This window comes from Drosophila elegans, unplaced genomic scaffold, assembly GCF_018152505.1.
Source record: "Drosophila elegans isolate 14027-0461.03 unplaced genomic scaffold, ASM1815250v1 contig_149, whole genome shotgun sequence".
Lineage (NCBI taxonomy): Eukaryota > Metazoa > Arthropoda > Insecta > Diptera > Drosophilidae > Drosophila > Drosophila elegans.
Genome location: NW_024545513.1, coordinates 19,171,952 through 19,188,475, shown reverse-complemented (window position 1 = coordinate 19,188,475; position 16,524 = coordinate 19,171,952). Strand labels below are relative to the sequence as shown.

Here is a 16,524-nt window from a genome sequence, read left to right as displayed (position 1 = left end):
AAAAAGAGAGGGCGTTATTACAGGTACATAACGTAACGTCACGTAATTAGCTTAGATTTTTCTCTATTTTCTTCTGCGCTTTTGCCTGTGCACAAAATGTATGTCAATATGGCGTTAATAACATTACATGACTACTAAAAGCAATTGCAAAGAAATGGAAAAAAAACACAGTGAAATAAACTGCAACAACAGAAAGAAACTCTGTCGCATTATTTGTACCGTAACATTCGACGACGTAAGCGCGGGCGTCGACAGCGACGCCGACTGCGGCAGAGGCAGCGGCAGAGCAACGCAGCCAGTGCAAAAGCATTTATTGCTTCCGCAAAAGGCAAATTAAATAAAACAAAATTAAAGCGCACAGAAATAACAGCAGCAGTCAAATAATAAATAAAATGACATTGCAAAAAATCAAATTTACGCAAAAAATAAAAGCGCACAAAATTGTGAAGCTTAAATAGCACAAATTTTCATAAAAGCAACACACATTTTATTTAACAAATATCAAATTAATTTGTATAATTTTGATTTCCTTTTTAACTATTTAAATTATTAAACAAATAAATAATCTTAAAAAAAAAACATATTCTTTCAGTGAATACATTTTTTTAAGTAAATAAACAATTTATTTATCTTTTGTGATGCGTTTAAAACTCAAAAGGAAACTTAAATATTCCTCTTTGGATTTAACAGTCAATAAAGGGCCTAAAATCAGGGACTTTTTAAAATTCATAATAAAGAGAAAAATACAATTGAAAAACTGGAATATGTTCAACGTATACATAGTATATGTATGCATATGCAGTCTTTACTGTACAAAACAATAGTTGATATTTGCAATTACCCAGACGCTTTTGTGATTTCTTCAAAGTGTAAAAGACAGGGGCTTATAAAGAGCGGGGGAAGTTTGCTAAGCGGATTTGCCGCCGTTTCAACTGTTATTTTCCTATTTGGCTGTTGTGTTTTTTGTATACTATATTTTACCGCTGATTGCCATCGATTGGCCCCACACACACACAAAACAAAAAAAAAAAAAAAAAACGCGAAATCTGGGAGCTCAATCAAAATCACAAAAACTGTCCGCGGCCCATTCAAAATCATATTTCAAACGCCGTCCCATCGGCGGCTTTGTCTCTTTGGGTTCAAGGTTCTCCCATGGCGATGACTTCCTACCCACAATCGTATTGCTTATATGGCATGGCTTTGGCAATGATAGATCGATCGATTCGCTTGCAAATGATTTCTGCAGGTAACAGGTAACAAACAATGATCGATCTATCGATCTCCTCTCCGAGATCCGCAGAGTTTGGCTCACCTGCTCGGAGGTCTTTTGATCTTGGTAACGGTATTTCCATAATGCCCATAGAAGGCGTTCTTGCTTTTTGCTTTTTGCTTTTTGCCTTTTGCTTTTTCTGCTTTGTGGCCCAAAGTTTAATGCTCTGTGGGAAAATCTTTTTGCGCGACCCTGACGATCGGCAATTCCGATAGAGCTCTGCGAAATCATCGATGAGATCACTCAGAACTCGCGATTGTCGATGACGATTGCAGAGTTAAAGCATATCTGCAAAACTAAATTAGAAACAACAACTTCCGCTTGACTTGGAGCAAATGGTACCGCAAATGGAAATGGTAATAATGGCAACAAGTGTGTGCTCTGGAAATCCGAGTAGCTCCAATCCAATTAACCCAGTAACGAAGGCTATTGTTTGCCTTTTGCAACCATATGTTGAGACAATCGAATATTAGTTTTCACTGATTTCACGACAAAAATATTTCATTAGTTACTAAACAAAAACATATTTTTCCCATTAGTGTTTTTTTTTTGTAATTACAAAAAGAAAAAGTTTTACAAATACCTTTTAATTGCTTTTAGTTATTAATCACATATGTGAAGAGGTCTAACAATTATAATTTATTATAAGATGTTATAAATATATTTCATAACATTATTATATTTTCGAATTCGAAATTACAACAAAAGTTATCATCTCTTTTCCTCTTTTTTAAAAGTCCACTTTTTAGGAAGTACTAATTAGAGCTACTTAAATAACAATAATTTTGACTAAATACCCTTAAATTAGCAGAGTTATTTCCTTAAACGGACTTAAACGATCAGGTTGTTAATGATCAAGTCAAATTTTGGTGGTACTCTTTATACGGTCAGGGGAAATTACAGCTTCCTAAGATACAATAAAATATTTACGATTCTAGGGCTTAGAGACATTGGGTGAAACTAAAGAAAGACGGCAACAACAGAGCTAGATGGGCATTTGGATATGGCCAAAAGTGGCAGAATTCGATGCTAAAACCAAAAAAAAAAAAAAAAAAAAAAAAACAAAATAAAACCGAACCGAACTGGTTTTTGCTGTTGTTGTCGGCCAAAGCCAAAACGAATTTTGAATGTGGGTGAAGTTGTTAAAAATGTGGCAAACGCAATCGAGGTTAGCTAGAGCTTTGGCTATACCGAGAACCCCCCTCCCCCTGCCCAACCCCTCGGCCCTCCCACAATGATCTGTGCCTACTTGGCGCATATTTAGTTATAAACTTGAATTTAGACTCTGGCCAAATTAGAGTCGATCTATGTGCGAGCTCGCGACTTTGCCACCAAAGTGAGAGCGAGACTGACAAAATACAGTACTGCGACGGCTAGTTGCAAAAAAAAGATACAGATACAGATACAGATACAGATACATTTGGATTTACAGATGGAGATACAGATACACAAACAGAAACAAAAACAGAAAACAAAAAACAGAGTCCGACTCAGAACAAGTCACAAACGTCGAGATCTGTTTGTCGCGCTTGTCCAATTTGTCCGATTTGGTGTGTTTCCTGTTTCAAATTGCCAAAATCCATAGAGAGAGACACGAGAAAAGCATTACGAGTTTTTCTGTTTGCCACCGATTAGAAATGAGCTGTCCATTAGCAAAACTCCAGGCTGAGCTAATCCATATATTTTGTAAGACTAACAACCCAAACAACTAGTACATTGTATAATGTTCATGATCTCATTTTATTGGAAAGATTTCCTTATTGAATTTCTCATAGAATATTAACATTTTAAAGGGTAATTCTCAACTGCTTCTGGAATGTTTTTAGTTCTGGGCAAGTGTAAAACTAACTATCAAGTGATCTTTAGTTTATGCTATTAAGGTCCGATCCTTCTGATAAAAAACCAAAATAACGTGATGTGAAATACAAAATTCGAAAATTATAATCCCGATGTTACAAACATTTGTCTTTATTGCCGACCTAAAATGTCATACCTCGTTGAATTCGTTAGAAAATTTGTTATGTAAAAGAAAAAAAAAAAATTTTTTTTAAGGACCTTACTATTTTAATAATCATCTTCGAGGAAATGCGGCTTGAGCTTTAATATTATTTAAATTCTGGGGAGGTGGCTCTCCTCCAAAATTGAGTGATAGCCATTGAGATATCTCTCCTCGATTGGCTCACGATCGGTGAGCTTCCGTTTTGACTGCGATCCTTATCGCCGTTTGGCAATGAATGAGTCACCCGGTGGTTACCGCATGGCCTGCTCGTTTTCCCCAATGGATCACGGATCACGGATCACGAAAGCCCCTTTAACGTACACAGAGATCATCACGGACGAATTATGGTGCGTGCTGGGGTATAGGAATGGGGATTGGGGATTGTGGATCGGGGATTCGAGGGGATCTTCGCCACGCGGATCGTGCAAATTGCCTGGCCATGCCGGTCTATTTGGCTATTTGTCCACTTTCGGAGGGGCAGCATTTGTTGTTGCTGTTGTGTGTGTGTGTGTGTGTGTAAATACGGAACATATGTAAATATTAATTTTATTAAGCAAACGTGACTGCAAGATCTCGCAGCGACTTGGGGTTTTGGGTTATTGAAGCTATAAGGCTTTTAAACTTGGCACATTGACGTCGCTGACACGACACACGTATCGTTGTGTTTGCTGTGCGGCTTTTCATATTTGGCTTTTCAATTCACAATATTTGTGATGGCAAAAGTAGTGTATTTCTTTTGTGTCTTTCTACTTTTTTTTTTTTTTTTTTTTTTTTTTTTTTTGCACTTAAAGAAGAAGTTGACAGGGGCCATCGGTCATACATCCAGTGCGTGGGAATCACTTTGGCTGGAAGAGGGGGTATTGGGTAGTGGGTGGGTGTTACCTGTTCTCGGCGGCCTTGCCTTTGAAGTGAAAATCCGCCGAATACAATTCGAGTGGATGGCATATGTGACTGCTTTACCTTATCGCTGCAACTGTTTTTGTTTTCTTTGCAATCAGTATAAGCTCGGAAAGTGTGACCAGATCAGACAATTATTCGAATTATTATAATCACTAATTGGAAATTAATACTTTCATTTTAAAGGAATCGTTTAATAGGAAACTTTTCTAAGGATTCGGAATTCTTCAAAACATTTAATTTATAAATGATCACTGATATAGGATTGTTTAAGAATATATTTTCATGTACAATTTTATATTGTTTGCTAAATTAAAAAAAAAAAAAAATGATTACGACCATAATATAGCCAAATCAAAACGTGTTCCTATATAACCATACATATCCGTTGAATAAGGACTTGAATATGTAAAAACAGTTTTCGTAATCTAAAATTACCGTGATGACTCAGCGAAATCGATCAATTGTTGTATCGATTGCCTTATTTGGGCTCCATCCCACCAACTCCGCCCCCTTGTCGCTGACCTTTGGTGGTTCTAAATTTGGAAACATTGCAGTTACGATCGTGAGCGATTTTTTTGCTGCCTTCACTGGTCACGCTTTTCTGCCATCCCTAGAAATGGTCAATTGCAGTTGGGAAAAAAAAGTCAACTGCAAACTGCAAATGCGACTGCAACTCACACCCCTCGTAAGATTTCAAATTAGTCAGCGACACTCCATAAATCAGGCACACCACACTCATAGTGCATAGTACCGATGGAGCAAAACAATCGAGTGTTCCAGGTCCCCTGGGTTCCATGTCCACATGTCCACATGTCCATATGTCCAGTTCCACTTGGGACAGCTGCCAATGTCTTGGGGTCCAAGCGATTAGCATACAATTTGTGGGGGGGCGGAGTGTGGGGCTAACACTCGCGGCCATAAATAATAATCGCTCGGGGTCTTTGGCTAACAGTCTACGGGAGTTCGGAGTTAAAAGAGTTAAGAGTTTGGGCTGCTGCTCGTTTGGTTCCCGTCTGCCAGTTGTCGGTACAAATTGCACCGTTAATAAAGTCAAAATCGGATTAGACACGGCCCGCCGCCCCCCTTTTTTTATACATATATATATATATATGTGTTTTTTTTTTTTTTAGTACAAAATTCAGCTGCAAGCCAAGCCACCTGTGATATCTGTCGGTGATATAGCCGCGATATATACGCGCACCACCCCTTCACACCCCAATCAGGCAAACGAACAACGGACGAACGGCCCACCCGATCGATTGGCCTGATATTTGATCTTGGCTGGAACTGAAATCAAATGGCCAACACAATAAATTCACCACTAATGAATTTTGATTCATTTCCATTTGCTTTTGGCGCAAACAACTAAATAACTCCGGCAATCAATGGGGGGATATAGATAATATTGACCCATATATGTCAGAGTTGGACGGTAGGCGAACCGGCAAATCGGTGACAGAAGCCAAATGATTCGATTCCATTCGATTCGATTCGAGATCCAGCCGTTTTTATGCCAATTTACCAAACTAATATCGATGGAAAACAATCTGCAGGCATGAATAAGATTTAAACTTCCTAATTTTTGGGATATTTTTTCAATGGTTGGTTATAAATCGAATTGATTTTGGTAAATTTAAGCCATTCCTTTAGTTTTATATAGTTTTTTTATTGAGCGTTTGTGCAGAAATGTAATTGTTGTTTTCTATGATAAGCCAACTATCATAACCTTCCTTTAATCATTATCAAGCTATGAAATATATAAGATAAATATTTTTAAAGAAAAGCCCTTAACTCTTAAGTCTCACTAGTTTTAATGGCAACCTAACATCAATATTTAATTAGATGTACATTCATTGTAAATACATTAACTCAAATATTTTGATTATGATTTTATCTTTAGTTTAAATTTAAATTTTGATTTTACTAGCCATTTTATTTTTACTGTTCCAATTTTATTCCAGTGTTAATGCCTGTGTGGAGATAAAGAGATAAAGTACTTTATTTGAATATTGATGGCATGCATTTCTTTCCTGTTCTTCACTTGCATAACATCACGTATTCTCTGCTCTGGATGCACAACTTTCTTTGGCGACGTGCACTCAAAAGAAACCCCCTTAACCTTTTAAGTCCCCAACTCCCCAACTCCCCACTTGGTATGCATTGGCCAAGGCAATCGATAAACATTTATTGGGTTAACGCAGTATTTATAAAAGATGGTGGATGGCGGTTGTGGCATTTCATTACGTTTAACCCATCAAAATGTTTGCTCTGGGGTTTGCTTTTATTTAAATGATCATGTCTACCTACGATGGTTGTTTCGATTGTCATTGCGATTGCGATTGCGATTGCGATGGCGTTGTTGTTGTTGTTGCTGTTGTTGTTGTTGTTGATGTTGATGTTGAGGATTGCGAAATGGGTTGCCGACCATCCTGATCAGAGTCGGATCAATTTGTTGCTTGGACTTCTCAAGGAATCCGATCAAGGGTTCGGCCAGGTGGCGATTCAGATGGCCGAAGAAACTGACGGCCTCGCACTCGGCGGAACTGGAAAGGATTCCCAAACGATGGACATATTCCTTCATGGAGATGGGAAAATCGTAGTTGATCAAGTGCTTGACGTCTGGCAAATCCATTCCCCGAATTGTGGTGTCCGTGACGACGATGATGTTGTAGGTACCATTGCGAAAGGCATCCATTGTGGCCTTGCGTTCTGCGTGGGTGCGTCCGCTGTGGATGCCGCCGCAGGGTACATAGATACGGATCAGGGCCGCCAGGACGTCCACACGCTTGTTGGACTCCCCATAGACGACCACTTTGCCGGGACGATCGTCGGCATCGTAGATGGCCGTCAGCTCCCTCTGAAGGCGTTGCATCTTCACGCGCGACTTCATGACCTCCACCCGTTGGCGCAGCTTGCCCAGGAACCGTTCCCTCCTCGGTGGCGAACTGTCGAGCCCTGAGCCCACTCGTACCATGGTATAGTCATCCATATACTTGCGGGCCATCCGCTTAAGGTCGTCTGACCACCTGGCGGCGGTGATGACCACCTGGGCCTGGGAACTCATCCGACAGAGCAGACGACGTAGCTCAGCCTCCAGTCCCATGTCGATCAAGCGATCGATGCCGGCCACCACCAGATAGGTGCAGCGATCGAGGCAGAGCGCCTGGCCCCGTCCCCCTCCCCATCCCCCTTCCTCTCCATTACCATTCCCGTCCAGAATATCCGGCAGGCGACTGGCTGCGACCACCAACAGTTGGCAGTCGATCTGCCTGCCATTCAGTTTGCCCAGCAGACACTGGGCGTCGATCTGATGGGGAATCGTGTAGATCAGTGCCTTCTGGTGGACCTTCGTGGCCGCCGCACGACAATCCGACAGCACCAGGACAATGGGTCCACCGGCCAGCCGGCGGCGTCCATGCCGCTGGATATGCAATATGGCGGGCAGCAGGTAGGCTAACGTTTTGCCCGAGCATTTGGCGGTAACCATGGCCAGGTTACAGCCCGCCAGGGCCACTGGCCAGACCTGCGCCTGGGTGGGAGTGGGTGCCTCGTAGCCCTGGCGTTCCAATAGTCGGACTATCGAGTCGCCGAGTCCACTGCGACGGAAACTCATCACCGGCTTGGGCACAGGGCGCGGATCATTGCTGGCCAATGTGATCTTGTGGCGGCGTCGGTAGAGCTCCGCTTCGTTTCGCTCCAGATCCTCCCGCTGACCTTGTGGTTGCTTCCAAGGATTGACCGCATTCCGGCGGGGACTGCCGGGACTGCGGCTCCTCCGTGATGTTTGGGGGGGACTGCGGCTCCTCCGTGATGTTTGGGGGGGACTGCGGTTCCGGTATATCGATTGCCTGGACGGGCGGCGATTGGGCGAGCATGTCCTGGGAATGTGACCCGGATTTAGGGTCGGTGAACGTCCGCCCATCGATTGCCATTTCCGGGGACTGCGTCTGTTAGACCGCCAAGGATTCGAAATGCGCTCACCTTGCGGTTGTTGCCTCCAGGGATTGAAAATCCGATGGGGACTACGGCTCCTCCACGGATTCTGAGGGGGATTGCTGCTCCTGCTCCTCGATTGTCTCTTCCAGGGATTATAAGTGCCTTTGACGACGCTTTTGCCTGCCATTCCCTTGTTAGCATCAGATTTGGTAGTGGTACTTTCTGTAGAGGATTCCCGGCACTGACTTTTGACCTTGAAGCTCTGGATCGAAGGTGCACTTGCGGTAGAGGTAGAACTGCCATCAGAGCCATCACTCGAGCCAGAACTCGAGGAAGTGCTTGGACCCGAGGAGGTAGAGCTGGAGCTCGAGCTGGACGAACTCGATGATGTCGAACGCTTACTGGTTGGGCTTTTCCCCTTTTCATCCACCTCCGGCTCAGATTCTCCGCCAGCTTTCATCTCCGCCGGCTGGCTAAGTGTTTGCTGAATTTCCATATCCCTTTTCTCTTCCGACTCGCGAATTTCGTCTTCAATCAGTTGCTTATTTAGTTCTTCAGGTGTCTCACTCATTTTTCTCTAAATTTTCGTTATTCTTTCACGACTTTTTGCAATATTTTTGGGAATTTTCACTTGTCAAGCCAAGCAAATGGTCGAACGTTGTCAGAAAACACACAGCTATAGATTGTGGTGTTGGTTAATGTTTGTTGTGTCAAAATTATTTTTAAGTGTTAAGAAAAATATTTCTACAGCGACAATAATATGTATTAATGTAGCCATCCTAAACTATTTTCAAAGAATTAGCTATTGCCTTTTCTAGTGAGCCTGCAAACATTTTAAAATGGACTTGTAGCTTTTTTTGTAATACCATATAATAAACATATTTTATAATCCACTTTTAATAGTAGGAATAAAGGAAGAAAATAGCTAAACTAGCAAGGATATTATAGATTTGAAAAGATTTTTTCATTTGTATGTAAATTATTATTTTCTTTATTTATTTAACATTTCAATTTAACATAAAATAGAATAACAAAATAGAAATAGCATAAAACAAAATCAGAGTAGCATAACGCAAAATAAACATTCTAAACCATAATCGGCATATTTCTGTTTATAAAGACCAGACTTCCCAGTTAACTATTAATACAGTTCGTACATATTTTGAGTCCACTTTTATGGTCTTCAAAATGTTTCATTTCCCGAGTGGAGACTGTCCCAGTTCCGGACAAAGATACGGAGATACGGGTCCGGACTTCGCTGGCGGAAGTGAAGAGCTCACTTACCCAATCGAAAGACCCAAATAGAGAACTGGGCATTATCTGCCCCTGTTTGGGTTATCTGCGTATAATTGGCGACTGTGTGAGTGTCCGAATGTTTGGTCAATTAAAAGCATTCGCTGGCTTTTTATCAAATTCAATTAGCCACCGACGACGAAAGCCAAACAAAGTGCCCAAATAAAACAGAAAAAAAAAGAAAAAAACGTAACGGAAAACATTGAGCAACAAAGTTGCTTATTGGGCAATATTGGAGTGGGTGGATCATCAGTTTTAAAAATATTCAAAACTTAAAAACGCGCATGCATAAGCGAGAAGTTCTAACTATAGAAAATCCGTATAATTAACTAGATAAATTGGCAAGCAATTGGCTATACAGATCGTTAAGACAGTTCGCTAATGATCGTCGGACAGCTAACGATCTCCTTTGGCTAATTGGCCCTCCCCCCCTCGCCCCGTTGTTCGGACCACCCTTCGTTTAAAGTGGCCATCAAGTCGTAATTACGATCGTTGTTGGAACGATGAAGACATCAAATCGCACTGCATCCCCCTCAGAATTGCTGGCCATTCAACGAGAGATTTGTTTTGCTTTAAGACCCATAAGACTGAGAGATCGAGAGACCGACAGACCGAAAGAGCCCCACTTCTCTATCCCGGAGTTTCAATTAAAGTTCCATTAACGCTTCGCGACACACACAATTATCAAAAATTATATTTATGCTTATGACATTTCCGGCAGCCGTCGCAGGTTCCCCCCCCCCCCCCAATCTTTGGCTGGTGCAAAATTTATGTGATGTGATGTGATGTGATGTGAGTCTGAGTCTGAGTCATTTCATTTATTTCGAGACAGCGCAGACAGAAGATCAAAGCAACTTCATGATTATGCTGCACGCATATCCATCACCATATCGAGCACTCGCCTCGGGGTGGAGTTGTCTATGCTTGTTGTCCATTGGGGAATAGAGGGGGGGGGAAATATCCAAGATCCAAGATCCCCGAGATCCAAGATCCAAGATCCGAGGTGAGGTGTGTATTTGCAGGTGAGGCTGCGAGATCGCTGTGTGTGGCTACAGTGGTTAGGGGAGTGGATAAACGTATAAAAACAGCGTTACCTTTAGCACTTATCCAGTAACCAAGCCTACAAATATAGCAGACATATGATAACTCCAAATTAAAAACTCTAAATGATAGGAGCAAATTAATGAAAATACTTTATAGAATTTACTAGCTCTGATACAGTGGCAAATTAATCAATTTTTAATTTTTATGCACTCACTCAAAATTACAATTAATCCTTGGCTAAAAAAATTAACTTAAATTCTTTTTGGGCCAACGAAAAAGTTATTTACATCACCAATTTCGAAACAAAGTAAAAATGAAATTTAGAAAATCTATTTTACCTAAATTTTTTTAAGATATAGATAGTTTTTAGTCTATTCACAGCCAACACTACATAAATATAATTTTGTTTACAGTCTAAAAACTCCAATTTTAAATGATTAGACGTGGGAGTTTTGGGACCTTAAATTTTCAGCGATTTTTGAGTAGACACACTATTTTTCTTTTCATAAAATCACAATAATCAATAAACAATCAATAGAATTTAAACGTTTAAAATAAGTTTTCTCATATAATTCGACGTCTATTTACGTTGTTAGAAAATAGTCAGTTAATAACAGTCACTAATTTTACTGCTATCTTGAACAGTAACTGACATTTCCCAACACTTATTGTGTTATATTTCTGCCCCGGCTTCAATGTTCTATGAATTCTTGGCTATGTTCCTGCTAAATAACAAATATCCGCACACATTTGGACCGTCGCAGCAGGAGGGACAACCAAAGGGGGCAAGGCGATCTCGATGCCGATACGAGTACGAACCAAGAAGTACAGAAAACTTCGGCAAGTCGAAATTTAAATACCCTCTCAGCTATTACAAACAAAATTCTTTAAAACAACTTTATTTCGATTTGTATGCGTGTATGAAAAAAAAAACAATTAAGCAATGTCGATTTTCGGTTGAATTTTAATTCTAAAATAGTTAGCCATAACTATGTTTTGAAGTATACTCATATAAAGCTCTAAAAATGGCTGGATCGACAATATATTTATTTATATTTAATATGATTGGAAATGTCTCATTTAGTAAGTTTCTTACAAAACTTATGTTACCCTTTGCTAGGGTGTAAAAACGAAAAAAATAAAAAACACAGCAAAATAAAAGAGAGAAAAACACAACTGCAACTGCAACTGCAACATCGCAACATCGCAACATCGGGGCAGCAACAACACAAGTAAAGACAAATTGTCTACGGGTTGAGGTCTTGCTATTGGCCTCCAGCGTGACGATGTCGGGTGCTACTGGCGCCACTCAGCGCCAACAAAACAGAAGACTGAAAACTGAAAACTGAAAACTGAAAACCGAAAACTGAAAACCGAAGACAGAAAACCGAAAACAGAGGGCCAAAGGCAGCGGGCAGGGAGCTGTGGTTATGGCATGTGCCACCCAAACCAAACCAAGCCAAACCGAAACTGAAAAACTGAAAAACTGAACAACTGAACAACTGAAAAACTGTAGAAGTGAAGCAGTGAAAAACTGACTGAGTGAAAAACTGAAGAGCAGAAAAACAGAAAAAAAGAAAAGCAAAAGCCAAGCCAAAGCGAGCCAAGCGAATAGAACTACTGATCAAAGAAAAGACCATAGCATGGCAGATGTAAGAAATAACAAGATTGTATATGTACAACATATATTATATAAATACATACAAGTAACCGAACATTATTGGGGATAGTTTATGTCCATCAAATGTTCTCAGAGATCAGATGTAAGTAGCATATTAAGAAGTTCAGTTCTGCTAGTGGGAGGTAGAAAATCGTATTCATAACAAATGTGACATTCTTAGACATTCTTCAAACTTATCAAATGTTTTTTCGTATATTTCCGAAATCCTCATCTTTACAAGGACCTTCTTCGAATGACTGCTCATCATTTAGGAACTTTGATGGCATTCATGGCTATTAAAAATTTAAAATTTTCAAACCAACTCTAGTAATCAAAACATACCGCGCAGAAAATTGCATATTTTTTAAAAAATGTTCTTTGGAAGATAATATATAAACTATACAAAAATGGACTATTATTAGAACAGTAACAAATTTAGATGTTCAGCTGTTTTAACTACTGAATAGGAAAAATAAGTTTCCAAACAAGTATTGTTAATGAATTTCCCTGGCTGAATTGATCTCCAATCATTAGTTTGTAGTTAGAATAAACTAAGGTTAATTGTAAATCGAATTTATAGAAATTCGTACGGTCGATATAAGTAATGATTTTATAAAATAATATTTATATTTTTATTCTTATTGTAATTGTTTTGATATTTGTATTTGCTTTAATTTGTTTGTTTCCCGGTTCAGCTAATAGTTGTGGCAATGCTTTTAGGTTAATTTACTAGATACCTTAAAATGCCCAACTCATTCGACGGTATCCTTTTGTTCCTCGACTTTTATTATCCCTGCCCCTTGGCTTACTTCCCTGGCACAGCCTTTGCTTTGGTGCTTCATTTAAATTATGAACTTATGAACAAATGCTTTCGGTTGAGCAACTGAGCTGGCTCAATGAACTCCCGGTGACCTGGTTTTTGCTTTTTTCCCACTGGAGAGTGCCGTTGGCCAGGTAAGAAGCTTTTTAGCCCGGCCATAAAGATGAAATGGAAATCTGTCGAGCTCTTAGCACTTGAAAAGTGTCGAGAGTGCGAGTATGTGGGCTGGAAAACGTGTGACTTTTCTTTTACGATTCGGAAGAGCTTACCTTGCACAATGCCACGCCCGTGTCCAGTCGATCCATGAAGTTCTCGGCATTGATGCTCAGCTCCGGATAGAGTGTGCTGAGCCATTCGGCCAGATCCTCCTTCATGGCCTCCAGATATTCCTCGCTGGATTTAAATGGCCTGTACGGCCTTGCCTCCAACATGGCCATCGTCGAGTTGTGCTTTGTGAATCCCCTTAAAATTCTATTTCACAGCTCCTTTGCCTTAGCTTTCGATTTTTTGGGCTTAGTTTATGTATTTGTTTTTTTTTTTTTTTTTTTATGTTCCTTGTATTGGGGAATTTCGGGCGACCTTAGCAAAGATTGATCGTCGGATTTTCGTTACGCTTTTGGCTGCAGTGCATTGCGTCTGGTTCGGATTAGCGTTTCGATTGGGTTCGAATTCAAGCTGCAAGAAATAGTAAGAAATATTGTAAAATTTATATTTTAAATGTTCAAGAATTTCCCCCCTTGTTGATTGATGATATGCAATCAGATTGCCAGCAAGTGGATCATAAATTGCAAAAATTGTTGCACCAAAGCGGCGTAAATTTATGATTGTGCCACTGCAGCTGACATAATTATGGGACTGAAAACCACAACGGCAAACAACCGCCGCCGCCGGCAACAGCAACTGCAAAAAGTTATACAAATAAAATCAATAAATAAAACATAAAAGTGACTCGCGAGCGGCACACAATCGTCGTCGGTTACTTGAAAAAGCCTCAGACAAGCCAGCAGCAACCTCAAGAAAACCAAGTTGGTACGAGTGTTGGGCGCCAGGTTAATGGCATCACATCACACCCAAGTTAAAGTCCACAACCCCCCGCCCCAGCTCATTAACAGGTCGGTTTCTCGAGCGGCTAATTAGCGGTAAGCCCAATTGAACTGTGAACTTCGGTCAGAAGGAGAGATTAATGTCGAAGACGATTGCATTTTTTGAAGCTACCAACCGACCGGCAATTGCCAGCCAAGGCCAGTCATAAAACTTATGGCTTATCAAAAGCGTTTATCGAATTATCTTTTGCATAAGGATGCCGCAACAGGATTTGACCTTGGGCCATCAGAACAGGTTGCTGGTTTTGCCATCCGCCCCTCATTAATCCTCCGATGGGTTTAAGCCACGCTCGAAACGATCTCAAGCAAAAAGGAAAACGAACGGAAACTTTTTACATGTAATAACATTATAGATAAAGATGGGTTCCTAGGGCCTTTAAAAGTAAATGTAAATTATTAAATTCAAACTTTTTGTTCTTAAATACGCCTAACAAAACACGAAAATTAGGACTTGTGGGACTTAATAAATTAACAGGTCTATAAGACTTTTAGGAAAATATATAATTAAAATGCCAAGAACCCATAATTTTGTGAAGATATAAATTTGTAAAACAACAAAATATGAAGTAGTTGCCGATTTCTTTTAGTTACCATAAAGGTAGGCGATATTATTTAATGTATATACAAAATCTCTTGATTTCATTAGAAAAATTCTAATGCAAAGTCAGAATCAACTTCACACCTTCGACACACCTGCCACATATTAATTGGGCCAAGGTATCTTGTAGGACCGATCGGTAATAGTTTCGGTTTTTTTTAACCCAATTGGTGAAAGAGTGGGAACAAAGGTTTATTTAAAATCAAAACCCATTCGCATTCGCATTGGCATTCCGCTGTTTTCGGCTTTTGGTGTGTGTTTTAAATGTTTTGTGTATTTAATTCGCCTGGCTATTGGATCCGTTGGTCCCCGGAGTTGTATTAAGTGCTTACGTAACCGCCTCATTCCCGATGAGGCTGGTCTTAATTAAGGCGCATCGATTTGGCCACTTACGTGTTTTTGATTTTTTTGGTTTTTTTTTTTTTTCAAAATGATCAGGCGAATTCGGAATCGGATTGCGATTCGGACAAGTACAAAAACCCATGTGTGTTGGCTAATTTGCTGGCCATTGATGGTCCAAAAGAGTAACCCTCGGCGGGGAGTTTGGGCATTTGGCCAAATCCGCTTCTCATCCCCGGATTTCACTTTCGCACTTGCGAAAATCTTTTGCCTAGATCGATCAATCTATTCACATGCCACGCCCCCTGCTGACTGACCCAAGCCAGAGAATGACTAAAAATTAAAAAAAAAACAAAAAATCAAAAACCAAAAAATAATATAAAAAACGCAAAAAGTCGCAAACTTTCGAGACAAACAAATATGCAAATGCTCGCTGGCCTTTTGTTCGAATGATTAGCGGTATTTTTGAAAGTGAATTTAATTAAAAAATCCGCATCCAAACACAGCTAAATGTATAAACAGCACACACATTTTGCATAGGATGCGCCGTCGGCATCGATTCGCATATAAGGCCTGTCCCATTCCATTCCAATCCAATGCGATCCAATCTCCTCCCATCGCCAAGTCTGGTAATTGAATGTGCCTCTGCCGTTTTTGTTTTTATTTTTATTTTTTTTTTTTTTTCCATTGCCGATTTTCACATTCGAAATTGTCATTTCAACTCCCCCACATTTCCCGCTGTTTGATATATTGCTTTTCAATGGTTCTCTGTTCTGCCACGCGTGAAACTTGTCCCTTATCTTTCCAAAGTTCCCAGACCTTATGGCTGTACAGTTGATGAGCTCTCATATATTAATTAATTATCAGACATTGCAGCAAGTGTTCCATATGACCTTGTCTATCGTAAGAAAACAGTTTCTATTTTGGAGAACCTTGCATTTGTATACATATTCAGTAATCACCCAAGTGATATAAATATAAACTTGTTATCTTTCGAGTTTTAATTGTTTTATTAGTAAACGACTGTTTTTTTTACAGTCTAATTTGATAAGACTGATTGTGCTTGTTAAATAAATTTTGCTATAAACTAGGTATATTTCGAGTTGTTATGGCTTATTGGTTTATAGGACATGTATCCTTTTAATAGAATAATTGAGGTATTTATAGCATTCAAACACATAACATTTACAATTACATTTACATTATATAACTAGGATGACTATATTTTATAGATTTTAGTAAATTGATTTAGTACTAAACATTTATAACTTGCTAGTTGTCTTCTTAAAAGTATTTTGTAATGTAATTTGATAAGACTGATTGTGCGTATTAAACAGTCTGTTACACAATTGCCATTCGGGTATTTCTTTCATTATCTTTTTGATGTTTCTTAAGTTCTTCAAACTAACAGCCAAGTAACAAACGAACTAATGAGATCGCCCCCCTCCAATATTTTTGTATGTTTCCATCGCCTTTTCCCCCACTTTTGACAATGGTAAAGTGTAAATTGCCAAACGACAGTAAAAATGATCGAGAGTGTGAAGCGATAACAGCAACAGCAA

General features: G+C 39.8%; 1 protein-coding gene across 2 annotated transcripts in view; it reads right to left on the bottom strand.

Annotated features, from left to right (window-relative positions):
• The window catches only part of LOC108138492 (GAS2-like protein pickled eggs), a 57,353-nt gene that overhangs the window by 13,558 nt on the left and 27,271 nt on the right, over nucleotides 1-16,524 (bottom strand). For both annotated transcript variants that reach the window (XM_017260698.2, XM_017260699.2), the window contains exon 3: nucleotides 13,192-13,597. In XM_017260698.2, coding sequence (XP_017116187.1) covers nucleotides 13,192-13,359 — 168 coding nt within the window. In that variant the 5' untranslated portion in view covers nucleotides 13,360-13,597. The remainder of the gene's footprint in view (nucleotides 1-13,191; nucleotides 13,598-16,524) is intronic.